The sequence below is a fragment of the Scyliorhinus torazame genome, chromosome 3 (genome assembly GCF_047496885.1).
Source record: "Scyliorhinus torazame isolate Kashiwa2021f chromosome 3, sScyTor2.1, whole genome shotgun sequence".
NCBI lineage: Eukaryota > Metazoa > Chordata > Chondrichthyes > Carcharhiniformes > Scyliorhinidae > Scyliorhinus > Scyliorhinus torazame.
Genome location: NC_092709.1, coordinates 9,815,844 through 9,830,777, shown reverse-complemented (window position 1 = coordinate 9,830,777; position 14,934 = coordinate 9,815,844). Strand labels below are relative to the sequence as shown.

At 51.0% G+C, this 14,934-nt stretch overlaps 1 protein-coding gene across 2 annotated transcripts in view; it reads right to left on the bottom strand.

The window, feature by feature from the left end:
• LOC140408293 (alcohol dehydrogenase class-3) overlaps positions 1–14,934 on the bottom strand; it is a 33,920-nt gene continuing 18,986 nt past the window's right edge. For both annotated transcript variants that reach the window (XM_072495284.1, XM_072495283.1), the window contains exons 6-9: positions 8,312–8,572; positions 2,626–2,761; positions 1,339–1,477; positions 1–181 (exon numbers count right to left, since the gene is read on the bottom strand). In XM_072495284.1, coding sequence (XP_072351385.1) covers positions 157–181; positions 1,339–1,477; positions 2,626–2,761; positions 8,312–8,572 — 561 coding nt within the window. In that variant the 3' untranslated portion in view covers positions 1–156. The remainder of the gene's footprint in view (positions 182–1,338; positions 1,478–2,625; positions 2,762–8,311; positions 8,573–14,934) is intronic.

The window sequence follows — 14,934 nt, the reverse complement described above, 5'->3', positions numbered from 1 at the left end:
TAATGATTGGGTTAACGGATGACAATTAAAATCTGTTAAATTATGAAAAGCTCACAAAATGGAAGTTATTTTTAAAGCAATTTTCAAAACCACTTCTCTTCATTCTGTAATAAGACTCCACTGGACGGGTAAGGCACTGGCTTCCAGAAATGGACTTCAAAACGAGAGGACGCTTCGAATGCTTTTTCAAAAAAGAGAAACTAAAGTTAACCATCACACATAAACAAAGTACAATCTCAGGTTTAAAGTTGAATTACCTTTTACCCCACCCCCCTCCTCACTTCCGAATAGTCCAAAGTGAAAACGTTGGGTGGGTTAAGCAATTGAATAAATATTTGAAAGAGAAAAATGCAGGGATTTAGAGAAAGGAGAGCGAGACGAACTGGATTGGGCGGACTCGATGGGTCATCATGTGTTGAACTATTCTATGATGTCAACTAACTTTCTCGATCCTCTCCTCCCCCCACGTGTACTTGTCTTCCGCTAATGCCTGCTTTATCCCGTTCCCAAATAGCACTCTTTCTAAAATTGTAACAGGGAAGCTGGAGGGAAGTTGGCTTTCCGGGAGAAGCAGAGAGAAAAATCCAAGGTGGGCACAGATAGTGAATCGTAGGGCAGTGGGTATTCCCATCCTATTTAATTTGATCATCTCTCTGGTTTAAAAATCAAAAACCATGGTATTCTGCCCAAGCCCATTACTGTTGCTTCACAGCTCCAGGGTCCCAGGTTCGATTCCCCGCTGGGTCACTGGCTGTGCGGAGTCTGCACTTTCACCCCGTGTCTGCGTGGGTTTCCTCCGGGTGCTCCGGTTTCCTCCCACAGTCCAAAGATGTTCAGGTTAGGTGGATTGGCCACGCTAAATTGCCCCTAATTCTCCAAAAGGCTAGATGGGGTTACAGGGATAGGGTGGAAGTGTGAGCTTAGGTAGGGTGCTCTTTCCAAGGGCCGGTGCAGACTCGATGGGCCGAATGGCCACCTACTGCACTGTAAATTCTATGATCTACTATGCATAATGAACATTAATTGATAGTAATGATTGGACATAAATAACAAGTAATAAATGATAAGCAATTAGCATATTCCTATAACCAAAGTATATCTGTACCATTCTGGAACCAGTGCTCTCTGGCATCCCAATTTGCAATGCTAACAGCCCCTTCTATAGCTTGTAATAAGGGCCAAATCTTAACTCCCAAGAGTCTTTGGATTCTCGTGAGCAGAAGGGTGAAGTACACCAAGGTCAAATAGCTGTACCTTTCTCCGCAACAGTTAGCCTAGAGAGATTGGGACAAAATTACTTTGATAAGTCAACTGGCAAGTAAGAACAAAAACAGATACCTCTTGCCCTTGCGCAACAGCTCAAAGCTCTCATTGATTTGGTCAAATGCGAGGGTTTGAGTCACAAACTCATCCACCTTTATTTTCTTATCCATGTATTCTTTCACAAGCTTGGGCACGCTCTCAACGCTCTTCCATCCTGTACAAAACAAAAGTGCAAATGTGATCAACACAAACCCAAAACTGCAAGTGATCAGGAACGCACTGCTTAAAAGGCAGTGCCAAAAGGGGCATGCACAAATACCTCAAAAGGGAATAAGATTGCAGGCCGAGAGGGAAAGTGGAAGCAATTGGGTAGTTCTGTCAGGGAGCCTGCCCAGGCCTGATTCATCAAGTGGCCTCCTCCTGCACCTAATGGTCATTGGCACAAATTCAACAAGAGTATTTTTCTCTTCTCCCAACACAATGTTTTTTAAAATAAATTTAGAGTACCCAATTCATTTTTTCCAATTAAGGGGCAATTTAGCGTGGCCAACCCACCTACCCTGCACATCTTTGGATTGTGGGGGCGAAACCCACGCAGACACGGGGAGAATGTGCAAACTCCACACGGACAGTGACCCAGAGCCGGGATCGAACCTGGGACCTCGGCGCTCCCAAGACAATGGTGGTCACATATTTCAATATTAACTACACGAACTTACGTCTTACGAAAAGTAATTGATAATCACCAGTAAAATACAAAGAATGATGTTTAAATGTGGGCTTTGCTGGATGGGTCAGTATTTATTGCCCATCTCTAACTGCCCCTCAAGAACTTGGTGAGCCACCGCCTTAAACTTCTGCAGTCCCTGTGGCGTAGGTACACCCAGTGTGCAGTTAGGGAGGGAGTTCCAGGATTGTGTCCCAGCAACAGTGAAGGAACGGCGATGTATTTCCAAGTCAACATGGTGAGTGACTTGGAGGGTGTCCTCCAGGTGGTGGGGTTCCCAGGTTACCTGCTGCCCTTGTCCTTCTGGATGGCAGAGGTCACCGGTTTGGAAGGAGCTTTGGCAAGTTACTGCAGTGCAGCTTGTAGATTGTGCGCGCGGCTGCCACTGTGCTTCAGTGGTGGAGAGAGTGAATGTTTAAGGCGGTGGATTGTGTGCCTATCAAGGGGGAGCTGCTTTGTCACCCACTCTTTATCCTACCCTTGCATACAGATACTTCCTGACACACTGGAGGGGAGTGCAATTTTCGGAATGATTTAATTTGAAGTAGTTTTTTAAAAAAAAGAACGACTAAATAAAAGCAACATCCAGCTACTTATCGTTTACAGATGTGACGGGATGCAAGTACGGGTCTTACCTCCAAATGCGGTTCCTTTCCAAGTGCGGCCTGTTACCAGCTGGAAGGGTCGAGTTGAAATTTCGTGTCCGGAAGGTGCCACTCCTATAATCACACTGGTTCCCCAACCCTTGTGACAAGCTTCAAGAGCAGCTCGCTGATAGTTGTTTTTTTCGTTGGATGGAGGGAGAGGTAGGGACAAGAGGAAAGAAAAAAGTTTCCACTCGGATGTTTACAGCAACATCTTGCATTTATACGAAGCATAGAAACATGATGCAGTATAAAGCGTTACCAGGAGCAACTATCAAACAAAATTTGACTCCCAAGCCATGGAAGTCGGTCATAGAACAGGTGGCCAAAGAGGTAGTTTTAAAGGACAAGTGAGGAGGAGGTGGAATTTCAGAGTTTCGGGCCCAGATAGTGGGAGGCACAGCTGCCAATGGTGTGGAGGAATTGGAGCTGCACAGAGATTGTAAGATGGATGTAGGGCTGGAAGAGTTTACAGAGATTGGGAATTTATAATATCAAAGCATGAGAGACAGAACCAAAAGTAGTGGGGTGGGGCATGGAGACTCAATTAGGTTCCCATTTTACAATCATACATTCTAAATGTATCTTTTACACGTGCTTGGATTTTAACAGCATTAAAATACCTGCCCCAAGTCTCTCCTCCACTCTTCCTTGCTCTAGAATCACTCCATGGCCTCTTCTCTGTAAACTCCTCTGCAGCTGCTGTGCTCCACCAATTCTGGCATCTTGCATATCCCCGATTTTAATCGCTCCTCCATTGGTAGCCATGCCTGCAGCCACATGGGCCCCCAGCTCCCTCCCTAAACCTCTCCACCCCGCCTCCTTGAAGTAACCCCATTAAAAGCCTTCAGCAATTTTTAGTAACCAAACCTTTTTTTTTTTCCAATTTAGAGTACCCAATTCATTATTTTCCAATTAAGGGGCAATTTAGTGTGGCCAATCCAGCTACCCTGCACATCTTTGGGTTGTGGAGCGAAACACACGCAGACACGGGGAGAATGTGCAAACTCCACACGGACAGTGACCCGGGGCTGGGATTGAACCTGGGACCTTGGCGCCGTGAGGCAGCGATGCTAGCCACTGCGCCACCGTGCTGCCCCGGTAACCAAACCTAATATTACCGTACGTGACCCAGTGTCAAATCTTGTTTGATGCTTGTGGGTCAATTGGGAATGTTTTACTCTGGTACAGGTGTTAAGTAAATAAAAGTTGTTGCCATTTATGGAAATATGTAGATTTTAAATGCAAAAAGTCACACGCATCATATTTTTGGCCGAACCTGCTTGGGTACTGGATGAAATCTGTTTTTCTTTTCAAAAAAGAGAATAGATTTTCAATAATCAGTTAAGGCTGAAAGTTAATTGAAAATGCTGAAACGGAGATTGATTAACTTTTGATAGCTATGGGGATTAGGAATTAGAACATAGAACAGCACAGTACAGGCCCTTCAGCCCACGATGTTGTGCCGACCATTTATCCTAATTTGAGATCAACCTAACCTATACCCCTTCAATTTACTGCTGTCCATGTGCTTGTCCAAGAGTCGCTTAAATGTCCCTAATGACTCTGACTCCATCACCTCTGCTGGCAGTGCATTCCACACACCCACCACTCTCTGTGTAAAGAACATACCTCTGACATCTCCCCTCTACCTTCCTCCAATCACCTTAAAATTATGTCCCCTCGTGACAGCCATTTCCACCCTGGGGAAAAGTCTCTAACTATCCACTCTATCCATGCCTCTCATCACCTTGTACACCTCTATCAAGTCACCTCTCTGCCTTCTTCACTCCAGTGAGAAAAGCCCTAGCTCCCTCAATCTTTCTTCATAAGACATGCCCTCCAGTCCAGGCAGCACCCTGGTAAATCTCCTCTGTACCCTTTCCAAAGCATCCACATCCTTCCTATAATGAGGCAACTAGAACTGGACACAATATTCCAAGTGTGGCCTAACTAGGGTTTTATAAAGCTGCAGCAAAACCTCGCGGCTCTTAAACTCAATCCCCCTGTTAATGAAAGCCAACACACCATACGTCTTCTTAACAACCCTATCAACCTGGGTGGCAACTTTGAGGGATCTATATATGTGGACCCCAAGATCCCTCTGTTCCTGCACACGTCCAAGAATCCTGCCTTTAACCCTGTATTCAGCATTCAAATTCAACCTTCCAAAATGAATCACTTCACATTTATCAAGGTTGAACTCCATCTGCTACTTCCCAGCCCAGCTCTGCATCCTGTCAATGTCCTGTTGTAACCTGCAACAGCCCTCAACACTATCTACAACTCCCCCAACCTTCGTGTCATCGGCAAACTTATTAACCCACCCTTCCACTTCCTCATCTAAGTCATTTATAACCACTTGTTAGGAAAATAAAGGTAGTTTTAAGGTATCTGCATTGGAAAACATTAGAAATTAGGTAAAGCTTTAAGTGGGTTTAATTTAATATTTCTGGGCCTGGGAAGGTAAAATAGTTAGATTAATGTTGGACAACGGTGTTTGTATGTTTGGGAGTTGGTTAAGTTCCAACTGTGATTCTATTGTGCTTAGAGAAGGCTACGGCATGAAGAGTAAATAAACCAGAACTGGATGCTTAGCAACTGGGGCCTTGTAAGGTAGAGAAGCTTTAGTTTAGCTAATTTGCTTGCCGTTGGAGATAGGTACTGAAAGAGAAAGCTGCTCTCACAGCTCTGCTAGAAGTAGTTGGTTATAGAAGGCTAAAGAGGGAACATCTCCCTCAGCCTTGCTAGGAGAAAAGCCATCCTATGGAGTAATCATTAAGTAAACAGATGCCAGAAGTCTAAAGTCCAGCTCGTTAAGGAGCTAAGAGAAATGAAGAGAAGTTTCCAAGAAGTCTGGAGTTAATGGTACAGAGTGAACTGGGAACCAAAACAGATTACTGTTCAGTAAAGTGACAGAGTTGAAAGGGCACTGAATCGTGAGAGGCCAGAAAGATATCTGCAGTAGTGCGAAGGTTTGTGAGAAATTACTACAGTTTAAGAGACATTATTTGAAATCATTGTGGAAATCGGTGGCTGGACCTCGGAGTTAGGGGCAAAGCCTTTAACACAAAGGAAACCTGAAGGGAGAGGTATAAAACCTGAAAGTGAAACCTTGATGGAGGCAGTGGAGGGAAAGAACAATTTAAAAGTGTGGCTTTTGAAAGCGGAATTTGAAATCCCTCACGTGGAAGCCAGAGTTTAATGAGACAAGTTGGCTCACGGTGTAAGAATCATCTGGGGAAGAGTTTGAAGAAAACTCCACAGATATTCACTTGAGCTGAGAGAGGAGTGTGTCTTACCGTAGTCATCTTGTCTGCTTAAAGGGGATTGCGTGTGTGTTAATGAGACGATCGTAGCTTAAGATGCACTTGGTAATCCTTGTTAATCTTAAAATGTGTCGAACTGGTAAGGTAAGGGAGGGGGCGTGCTGGGACCACAACGCTTCACAATATACATTAATGAACTGGAAGAAGGTACTGATGAAATGAAAATGGAAATGAAAATCGCTTATTGTCACAAGTCGGCTTCAAATGAAGTTACTGTGAAAAGCCCCTAGTCCCACATTCCGGCGCCTGTTCGGGGAGGCTGGTACGGGAAATGAACCGTGCTGCTGGCCTGCCTTGGTCTGCTTTAAAAGCCAGTTATTTAGCCCTATGCTAAACCAGCCCCTGATGACACTGTTGCTAAGTTTGCTGATGATACAAAGATCTGTAGAGGGACAGATAGTATTGAGGCAGCAAGGGGGCTGCAGAAGGACTTGGACAAGCTAGGAGAGTGGGCAATGAAGTGGCAAATGAAATACAATGTGGAAAAGTGTGAGGTTATGCACTTTGGAAGGAGGAATTTAGGCATAGACTATTTTCTAAATGGGGAAATGCTTCGGAAAGCAGAAACACAAAGGGACTTGGGAGTCCTTGTTCACGATTCTCTTAAGGTTAATGTGCAGGTTCAGTCGGCAGTTAAGAAGGCAAATGCAATGTTAGTATTCATGTCAAGAGGGCTAGAATACAAGACCAAGACTTCTGAGGCTGTCTAAGGCTCTGGTCAGACCCCATTTGGAGTATGGTGAGCAGTTTTGGGCCCCGTATCTAAGGAAGGATGTGCTGGCCTTGGAAAGTGTCCAGAGGAGGTTCACAAGAATGATCCCTGGAATTAAGAACTTGTCGTGTGATGAACGTTTGAGGACTCTGGGTCTGTACTCACTGGAGTTTAGAAGGATGAGTGGGGATCTTATTGAAACTTACAAGATACTGCGAGGACTGGATAGAGTGGACGTGGAGAGGATGTTTCCACTTATAGGAAAAACTAGAACCAGAAGACACAATCTCAGGCTAAAGGGACGATCCTTTAAAACAGAGATGAGGAGGAATTTCTTCAGCCAGAGGGTGGTGAATCTGTGGAATACTTTGCCGCAGAAGGCTGTGGAGGCCAAATCACTGAGTGTCTTTAAGACAGAGATAGATAGGTTCTTGATTAATAAGGGGATAAGGGGTAATGGGGAGAAGGCAGGAGAATGGGGATGAGAAAATATCTGCCATGATTGAATGGCGGAGCAGACTCGATGGGCCGAATGGCATGATTCTGTTCTTATGTCTTATGGGAGAGGGGGTAAAGGAGTATTGTCTCATAATCAAATTTTTTCATGTCTAATAAATGAGGGGGGTTTCTGCTTGTTAAAACTAATTACCGGTCCCGTGACTCTGCTCCTCCATGTTTTGTTTATAAAAAAAAGTAAAAGTTACGGTCTTTTGAGTCAATGTTCCATTCTGGGATCTTCCCGTCCAGTTATAACATCAACTGGAATCGTAACAGGAATAAGGATTACGGAACCTTGGCAGATGGGTGGAGTTACGATTCATATCAGCCATGATACTAACGAATGGCAGAAAAGGGGCTGACTAACTTCCTCTTACTACAGAAATAAGCTGCTTGGCTCACTGCATCGGTCTTGACTCGCGAGCAGTGTTAGCACTGTTGCTTCACAGCGGCAGGGACTCGGGTTCGATTCCCGGCTTGGCTCACTGTCTGTGTGGAGTCTGCGCGTTCTCCCCGTGTCTGCGTGGGTTTCCTCCGGGTGCTCCAGTTTCCTCCCACAAGTCCCGAAAGACGTGCTTGTTAGGTGAATTGGACATTCTGAATTCTCCCTCCGTGTACCCAAACAGGTGCCGGAATGTGGCGACTAGGGGATTTTCACAGTAACTTCATTGCAGCGTTAATGTAAGCCTACTTGTGACACCAATAAAGATTATTATAAATATTTCACTTGACTGTGCGTGACAGTAGCACAGTGGTTAGCACGGTTGCTTCACAGCGCCAGGGTCCCAGGTTCGATTCCCGGCTTGGGTCACTGTCTGTGCGGAGTCTGCACGTTCTCCCCGTGTCTGCGTGGGTCCAAAGATGTGCAGGTTAGGTGGATTGGCTAAGCTAAATTGACCCTAGTGTCCAAAAAACAGGTTAGGTGGGGTTACAAGGATAGGGTGGAGGTGTGGGCTTAGGTAGGGTGCTCTTTCCAAGGGCCAGTGCAGACTCGATGGGCCGAATGGCCTCCTACTGCACTGTAAATTCTATGGTTATTTAAAATGAAACTGGGACATCTTGGATCATGCATGAGCAACGCCAGCCTGCATCATTCACCATTAATGCAATTGGAATTACTGGACAAATTCATACTCACCATGGTAGTGACGTTACCAATACACTCAAAAGAATAGTCCACTCCACCGTCAGTTAGTCCAACTAAAACCTCTTGAATGGGCTTCTCATAATCCTTGGGGTTGACGCATTCGGTTGCACCAAACTCTTTGGCCCTTGCGAATTTATCATTATTGATGTCGACCCCAATGATCCGGGTGGCACCCGCAACATGACAACCCATTATGGTCGCCAGACCCACACCTCCCAGTCCAAACACGGCACAGCTAGAACCTGGTGCAACCTAGAGTCAAACAAAGAAAGCTAGTTCGTTAAACAGACTCGGGAATTCAGCCCCATTTCACCCCCCCTGCCGAAAAAACCCTCAAACCCAGGTTCTGTACCCCCCAACTCATCACTCCAAACAGGGCAAGGACAATAATCAACAAGAGTTGGAAATCCCAAAGCAGGCGACACAGAGGCGCTGAACTTGCCAACACGCCCCAGTGAGCTGTGAGCTCTGCTATTATGTGCAATGCTCGATGTCACCTGGATCCTTCCTCTTGTGAGCTGTGCGACTTTGGAACTCGAAGGTGGCAAGGCGGGGTCATTGCATATTTTTAAGGCGGAGGTAGACACTATTTTTAGGCAAGGTTATCAAAGGGAGTAGATGGGAGTTCATTTGAAGCCCACTTGTGACAATATGCGATTTTAATTTCATTTCATTTTTCATCAGTCATGATTTTATCAAATAGCGGAGCAGTCTCGAGGGGCCGAATGGCCTACTTCTGCTCCTATTCCATACGTTCATATGGATTTAACCAATCGGGACTTTACTACACTTTTGCTCAATACCAGATCCCCAATTACACAGTCCCCATCACTTAATGTGGAGAAGCCGGCGTTGGACTGGGGTGAGCACAGTACGAAGTTTTACAACACCAGGTTAAAGTCCAACAGGTTTGTTTTGATGTCACTAGCTTTCGGAGCGCTGCTCCTTCCTCAGGTGAATGAAGAGGTATGTTCCAGAAACATATATATAGACAAATTCAAATATGCCAGACAATGCGAGCATCAGCAGGTGATTAAATCTTTACAGATACAGAGATGGGGTAACCCCAGGTTAAAGAGGTGTGAATTGTGTCAAGCCAGGACAGTTGGTAGGATTTTGCAAGCCTGATTTAATCACCTGCTAATGCTCGCATTCCAAGCATTGTCTGCAGGCCTGCGAAACTGTCCTGGCTTGACACAATCCACACCTCTTTAACCTGGGGTTACCCCATCTCTGGATCTGTAAAGTTTAATCACCTGCAAATGCTTACATTCTAAGCATTGTGTGGCATCTTTGAATTTGCCTATATATATGCTTCTGGAACATACCTCTTCATTCGCCTGGGGAAGGAGCAATGCTCCGAAAGCTAGTGTTTGAAACAGACCTGTTGGACTTTAACCTGGTGTTGTAAGACTTCTTATTGTGCCCATCACTCAAATCATCCAATTTTATAATTCAGGCACACAGCACTAACCTAAATTCCATCAGTCAGTTAATTGTTGAGTTAGTTATTGTCCATTGCAAAGTCACAATTTTCAGTGTCTCAAGTCCACTGGTAATGTTGGGCAGAGGCAGCCTGGTTAAGGCGTGCCTCTTAAGTAAATGACGTGACAGTGCCCAAGCAATGAAAGCAAGACTTGCACTTATATAGCACCTTTTTAGGATGTCCCAAAGTGCTTTCAGCCAATACATGTAACACAGGAAAGACAGCAGCCAATTCACACAGAGAAGTGACCACAAATAGCAATGTGATTGATAACGGCCAGATGGGCAGCACGGTGGCGCAGTGGTTAGCACTCCTGCCTCACGGCACCGAGGTCCCTGGTTCGATCCCGGCTCTGGGTCACTGTCCGTGTGGAGTTTGCACATTCTCCCCGTGTCTGTGTGGGTTTCGCCCCCACAACACAAAGATGTGCAGGCTAGGTGGATTGGCCACACTAAATTGCCCCTTAAGTGGGAAAAATTAATTGGGTACTCTAAATTAATTAAAAAGAAAATAAAGATAATTGCCAGATAATCTGTTCATGTTTTAGGTGAAGTAATGTTGGAAGGAGGGTTAGTAACAGCAATGACACTGGGGGACACTCTCCCACTCTTCAAAACTAGTGCCACCCGAGAGTGCAAACAAGGGGCGAAATTCTCCGTTATCGGCGGAAAGTCCGCCGATCGGCGCAAATCCCACTTGCGTCACGTCATAAAAATGGGTCGATAGTCTGCGGCCCGAAATGGGCTAGCAGCGACGTAACGGGATCCGCGCTTGCGCAGTGGTTCACGCCGTGCAGCGTCATACGCGCTGCACGGCGTGACGGCTCATAAGGCCGCGCAGCTCCCCCCCACCCGACCAGAACACCCGACCGCAACACCCGACTTGATGGCTGGCCGTCGCTCAGCCCCGAGGTTCGAGTCACGCGATGTGGAGGTGCTCCTGGACGCGGTGGAGCAGAGGAGGGACGCCCTGTATCCCGGGCACGGCCGCAGAGTTGCCCCACGCCACAGCCGGCGTCTGTGGAGGGAAGTGGCAGAGGCCGTCACCGCTGTGGCCCTGACACCACGGACAGGCACCCAGTGCCACAAGAAGGTGAACGACCTCGTCAGAGCAGGCAGGGTGAGCCTCCCCCATATCCCCCCCTCCCCCATATCCCCCCCCTCCCCCATATCCCCCTCCCCCATATCCCCCCCCCCATATCCCCCCCATATCCCCCCTCCCCCATATCCCCAAGTGAATCCAGCCCTAACCTTAACCTCTGCAATGCACGCGCAACCGATGGCGTGCATTCATATACCTGCCTAACAGTGTTGCCTTTTACCCCTGCCACCCCCCCCCCCCCCCCCCCCACAGGAGAAGCGCGCACACAACAATAGGGAGCATGTGAGGACTGGAGGAGGGCCCGCTGATGAGAGGCCACTGACCGTACACGAGGAAAGGGCCCTGGAACTGGCTGGCGGACCTGAGGACCGGGAGGTTGCTGATGCAGAGGTCGGGGCCCCACGAGCAAGTGAGCCACCAACAGCCCGTCCCCATATCCCCCCTCCCCTATATCCCCCTCCCCCGTATCACCTGATCACTGCCTGCGTGTCTAACCATGCATGCTTCATTGTGTATCGCAGGACCAAACGTCCAGGCACCCATCCCCGCAGATGCAGACCGCCCGCAGGATGCCCCTCGGAGACCACAGGAGACGGAGAGACCCGGACCCTCCAGCATGCGACGCCCGCAGGATGCCCCTCGGAGACCACAGGAGACGGAGAGACCCGCACCCTCCAGCATGCGACGCCCGCAGGATGCCCCTCGGAGACCACGGGAGACGGAGAGACCCGCACCCTCCAGCATGCGACGCCCGCAGGATGCCCCTCGCACACCACGGGAGACGGAGAGACCTGGAGCAACAGGGAGACGACACCCCCGTCACGTGCGGGAGCGACCACCCAGCGATGAGGGGGGCAGCCACAGGCCCCCGTCACATCCGAGCCGGGACACCCCTACCCGGGACACCCCTACCCGGGACACCCCTACCCGGGACAGCACTACCCGGGACAGCACTACCCGGGACAGCACTACCCGGGAAGACGAAATACCGGACAGTGACTCAGAGTGGATGGGTGGAGACGAACCCCCACCCCAAAGTGCCATGGACTCAGAGTGGGACGAAGAGCACGACACAACGCCACTGCTGTCACCAACACCCTCCACCATCGCAGAAACACTCACCACGGTTGGGCACTTTAGTGATGAGGCGTCTGGTACACTCACTGGTGCGCACAACACAGCCGTCCCGGTACAGCAGGTGGAGGTAGGAGCAGCAGAGGGACCGGGCGGTCGGAGGGCAGCCCAGGCCAAGCAAACATCTGCCGCCCAGATGGATCCCGGGTTCCTGCAGTTACCACACCCACACATAGATCCGATGCAACCACCGACACGGAGACGAGCGAATAGGGTGACGGGTGGCTTGCGGCGGCTGCGGTCGCAGGTGGAGGAGTCCACCCGCGTCCAGGAGCTGGGAGTGGTCCCGGTCATGCGTGCCACCCAGGCCGACACCGCACGGGTGGCGTCCGCGGTGGAGGCAATGGGTGCGACGGTGTCAGACATGGGGAACGGTTTGCGAGGCCTGGGGCCTTCCGTGCAGGCGGCGTCTGTGGCCCAAGAAATGGCTGCCCTCTCACAGGAGGCCATGAGCCAGCGCCAGATGGCAGAGGCGCTCAACGCCATAGCCCAGTCTCAGCAGGCCATGGCCCAGTCTCAGCAGGCCATGGCCCAGTCTCAGCAGGCCATGGCCCAGTCTCAGCAGGCCATGGCCCAGTCTCAGCAGGCCATGGCCCAGTCTCAGCAGGCCATGGCCCAGTCTCAGCAGGCCATGGCCCAGTCTCAGCAGGCCATCGCTGAAGGCATCGGCGCCAGTGGCCATGTGCGAGCTGGCGTCGCACTGTCGCAGACAGGGTTCGACAACCCCCTGGGCTCCATGGCTGCAAACCTGCAGACCCCTGTCGATACCAGCATGGGCCTCCAGGACTGGCAGCGCCAGATGTCGGGGGCGCGTCGGATGGCCAGTCCGTTCGCATCCCCCACCCATGTAGAGGCCTGGGGGCCATCGGGCGCCCCGAGGGAGGAGGAGGTGGTGTGGTCCGTCCCGGCTCCCTCTGTAGGGGAGGTCCCGGTACACCGCGACACCTCGGACTCCCCCCCTTCCGTCCCAGGTGCATCGGGTGGGCAACGGGCAGGACAGGCTGGCAGCTCGCCATCCCAGTCGCCCGGGCCGCAGCCTGGCCCATCTAGGCCAGGACGCCCCAGGAAACGGCCGCCAAAGGGATCCAGTGTCAGAGGGCAGGAATCACAGGAGTCCACCTCCAGTTCTGCTGTACCGTCTGGGGAACCACGTAGAAGTAGTCAAAGGGCCCGTAAGGCCAAACAATTAGACACTGAGTAAGTTTGCACGGGTGCAGGGCACAGATGAGTTTTAGGGGCTAGGGCACGTGCATGAACTCCTTTGGTTATTAATGTCAATCTTACACCTACAGAAGCTGCCTTTGTGCTCTGTCCAAAGCGTGCGGGGGTGTCATGTACGTTGAGCGCAAGTGTGTGTGTGAGGGGTGGTCTTACCTCAGCCCCAGGTGAGTCTGCCCCCTTCCCCCTGGGCCGCCATCAACATCCCCCGGGCAGAGGACAGGACCGTGCGCTGCAGTGTCACAGCCGCATGCAGGGATGGTCCGGGTGGATGGTGGTACTGTGGCCATGGGTCAGACATAGTCCAACGATGTAGAGCCAGGAGCTCATCGGAGGCGGGTTGTCATCATCCTCCATGGCCTGCGATAGACACGCGTCCACCCGCAACTGGGTGAGCCCGGCCCGTTGTGCCGCCGGTGGATCGGCAATTGGGGGTGGGGGGGTGGTGTGCATGCGGGTGGGGTGTGTGGGGTTGGGGAAGGGGGTGAGGGTGCTGGGTGGGTGGATGGGTGGGGGTGTGGGTGGTCGGCTGTTGTCATGGTGTGCGGTCTGTGGCCATACTACCCGATTCCCACGCCCATCTAGTCAGTGAAGCGGGCGTCTATCAGTCTGTCCCGTGCCCGCTGGGCCAGCCGGTAACGGTGGACAGCCACCCGCCTGTGTCTACCCCGTCTGCCCTGACCATTGCCCCCATCCCCCTCATCTGGGGAGGACTGGGCCTCTTCCTGCTGCTCCTCCACTCCGCCCTCCTCTGCCTGCGGCACATCGCCCCTCTGCTGGGCTATGTTGTGCAGGACGCAGCACACCACAATGATGCGGCCGACCCTATCTGACCGATACTGGAGGGCGCCCCCAGAGAGGTCCAGGCACCTGAAACGCATCTTCAGCACGCCAAAGCACCTCTCGATCACTCCCCTTGTCGCTACATGGGCATCATTGTAGTGGTTCTCCGCCTCATTGCGTGGCCTCCGTATAGGCGTCATCAGCCACGATCGCAATGGGTAGCCCCTGTCGCCCAGCAACCAGTCCCTCAGCCGGGGATGGCGTCCCTCGTACATGCCGGGGATGGATGACCGCGACAACACGAATGAGTCGTGTACACTGCCTGGGTGACGGGCGCAGACGTGCAGGATCATCATGCGGTGGTCGCAGACCACCTGTACGTTCATTGAATAGGTCCCCTTCCTATTAGTGAACACGGCCCTGTTCTCTGCAGGTGGCCGCACGGCGACGTGCATCCCATCGATCGCGCCCTGGACCATGGGGAACCCGGCAACGGCAGAGAAGCCCACGGCCCGGGCATCTTGGCTGGCCCGGTCCACGGGGAAGCGGATGTAGCGGTGCGCCATGGCATAAAGGGCATCTGTCACTGCCCGGATGCACCGATGTCTGCGATATGCCGGACAGGTCCCCACTCGGTGCCTGGAATGACCCCGTTGCATAGAAGTTCAGGGCCACCGTAACCTTGACGGACACGGGGAGAGGGTGTCCCCCGCCAGTGCCACGCGGTGACAGGTGTGCCAGCAGGTGGCAGATGTGTGCCACGGTTTCCCGGCTCATCCGGAGTCTCCTCCTGCATTCCCGGTCCGTGAGGTCCTGGTATGACTGCCGGGGCCGGTACACACGGGGCGCCCTCGGGTGCCTCCGTTGCCGTGGGGCCGCGACGTCCTCTCCC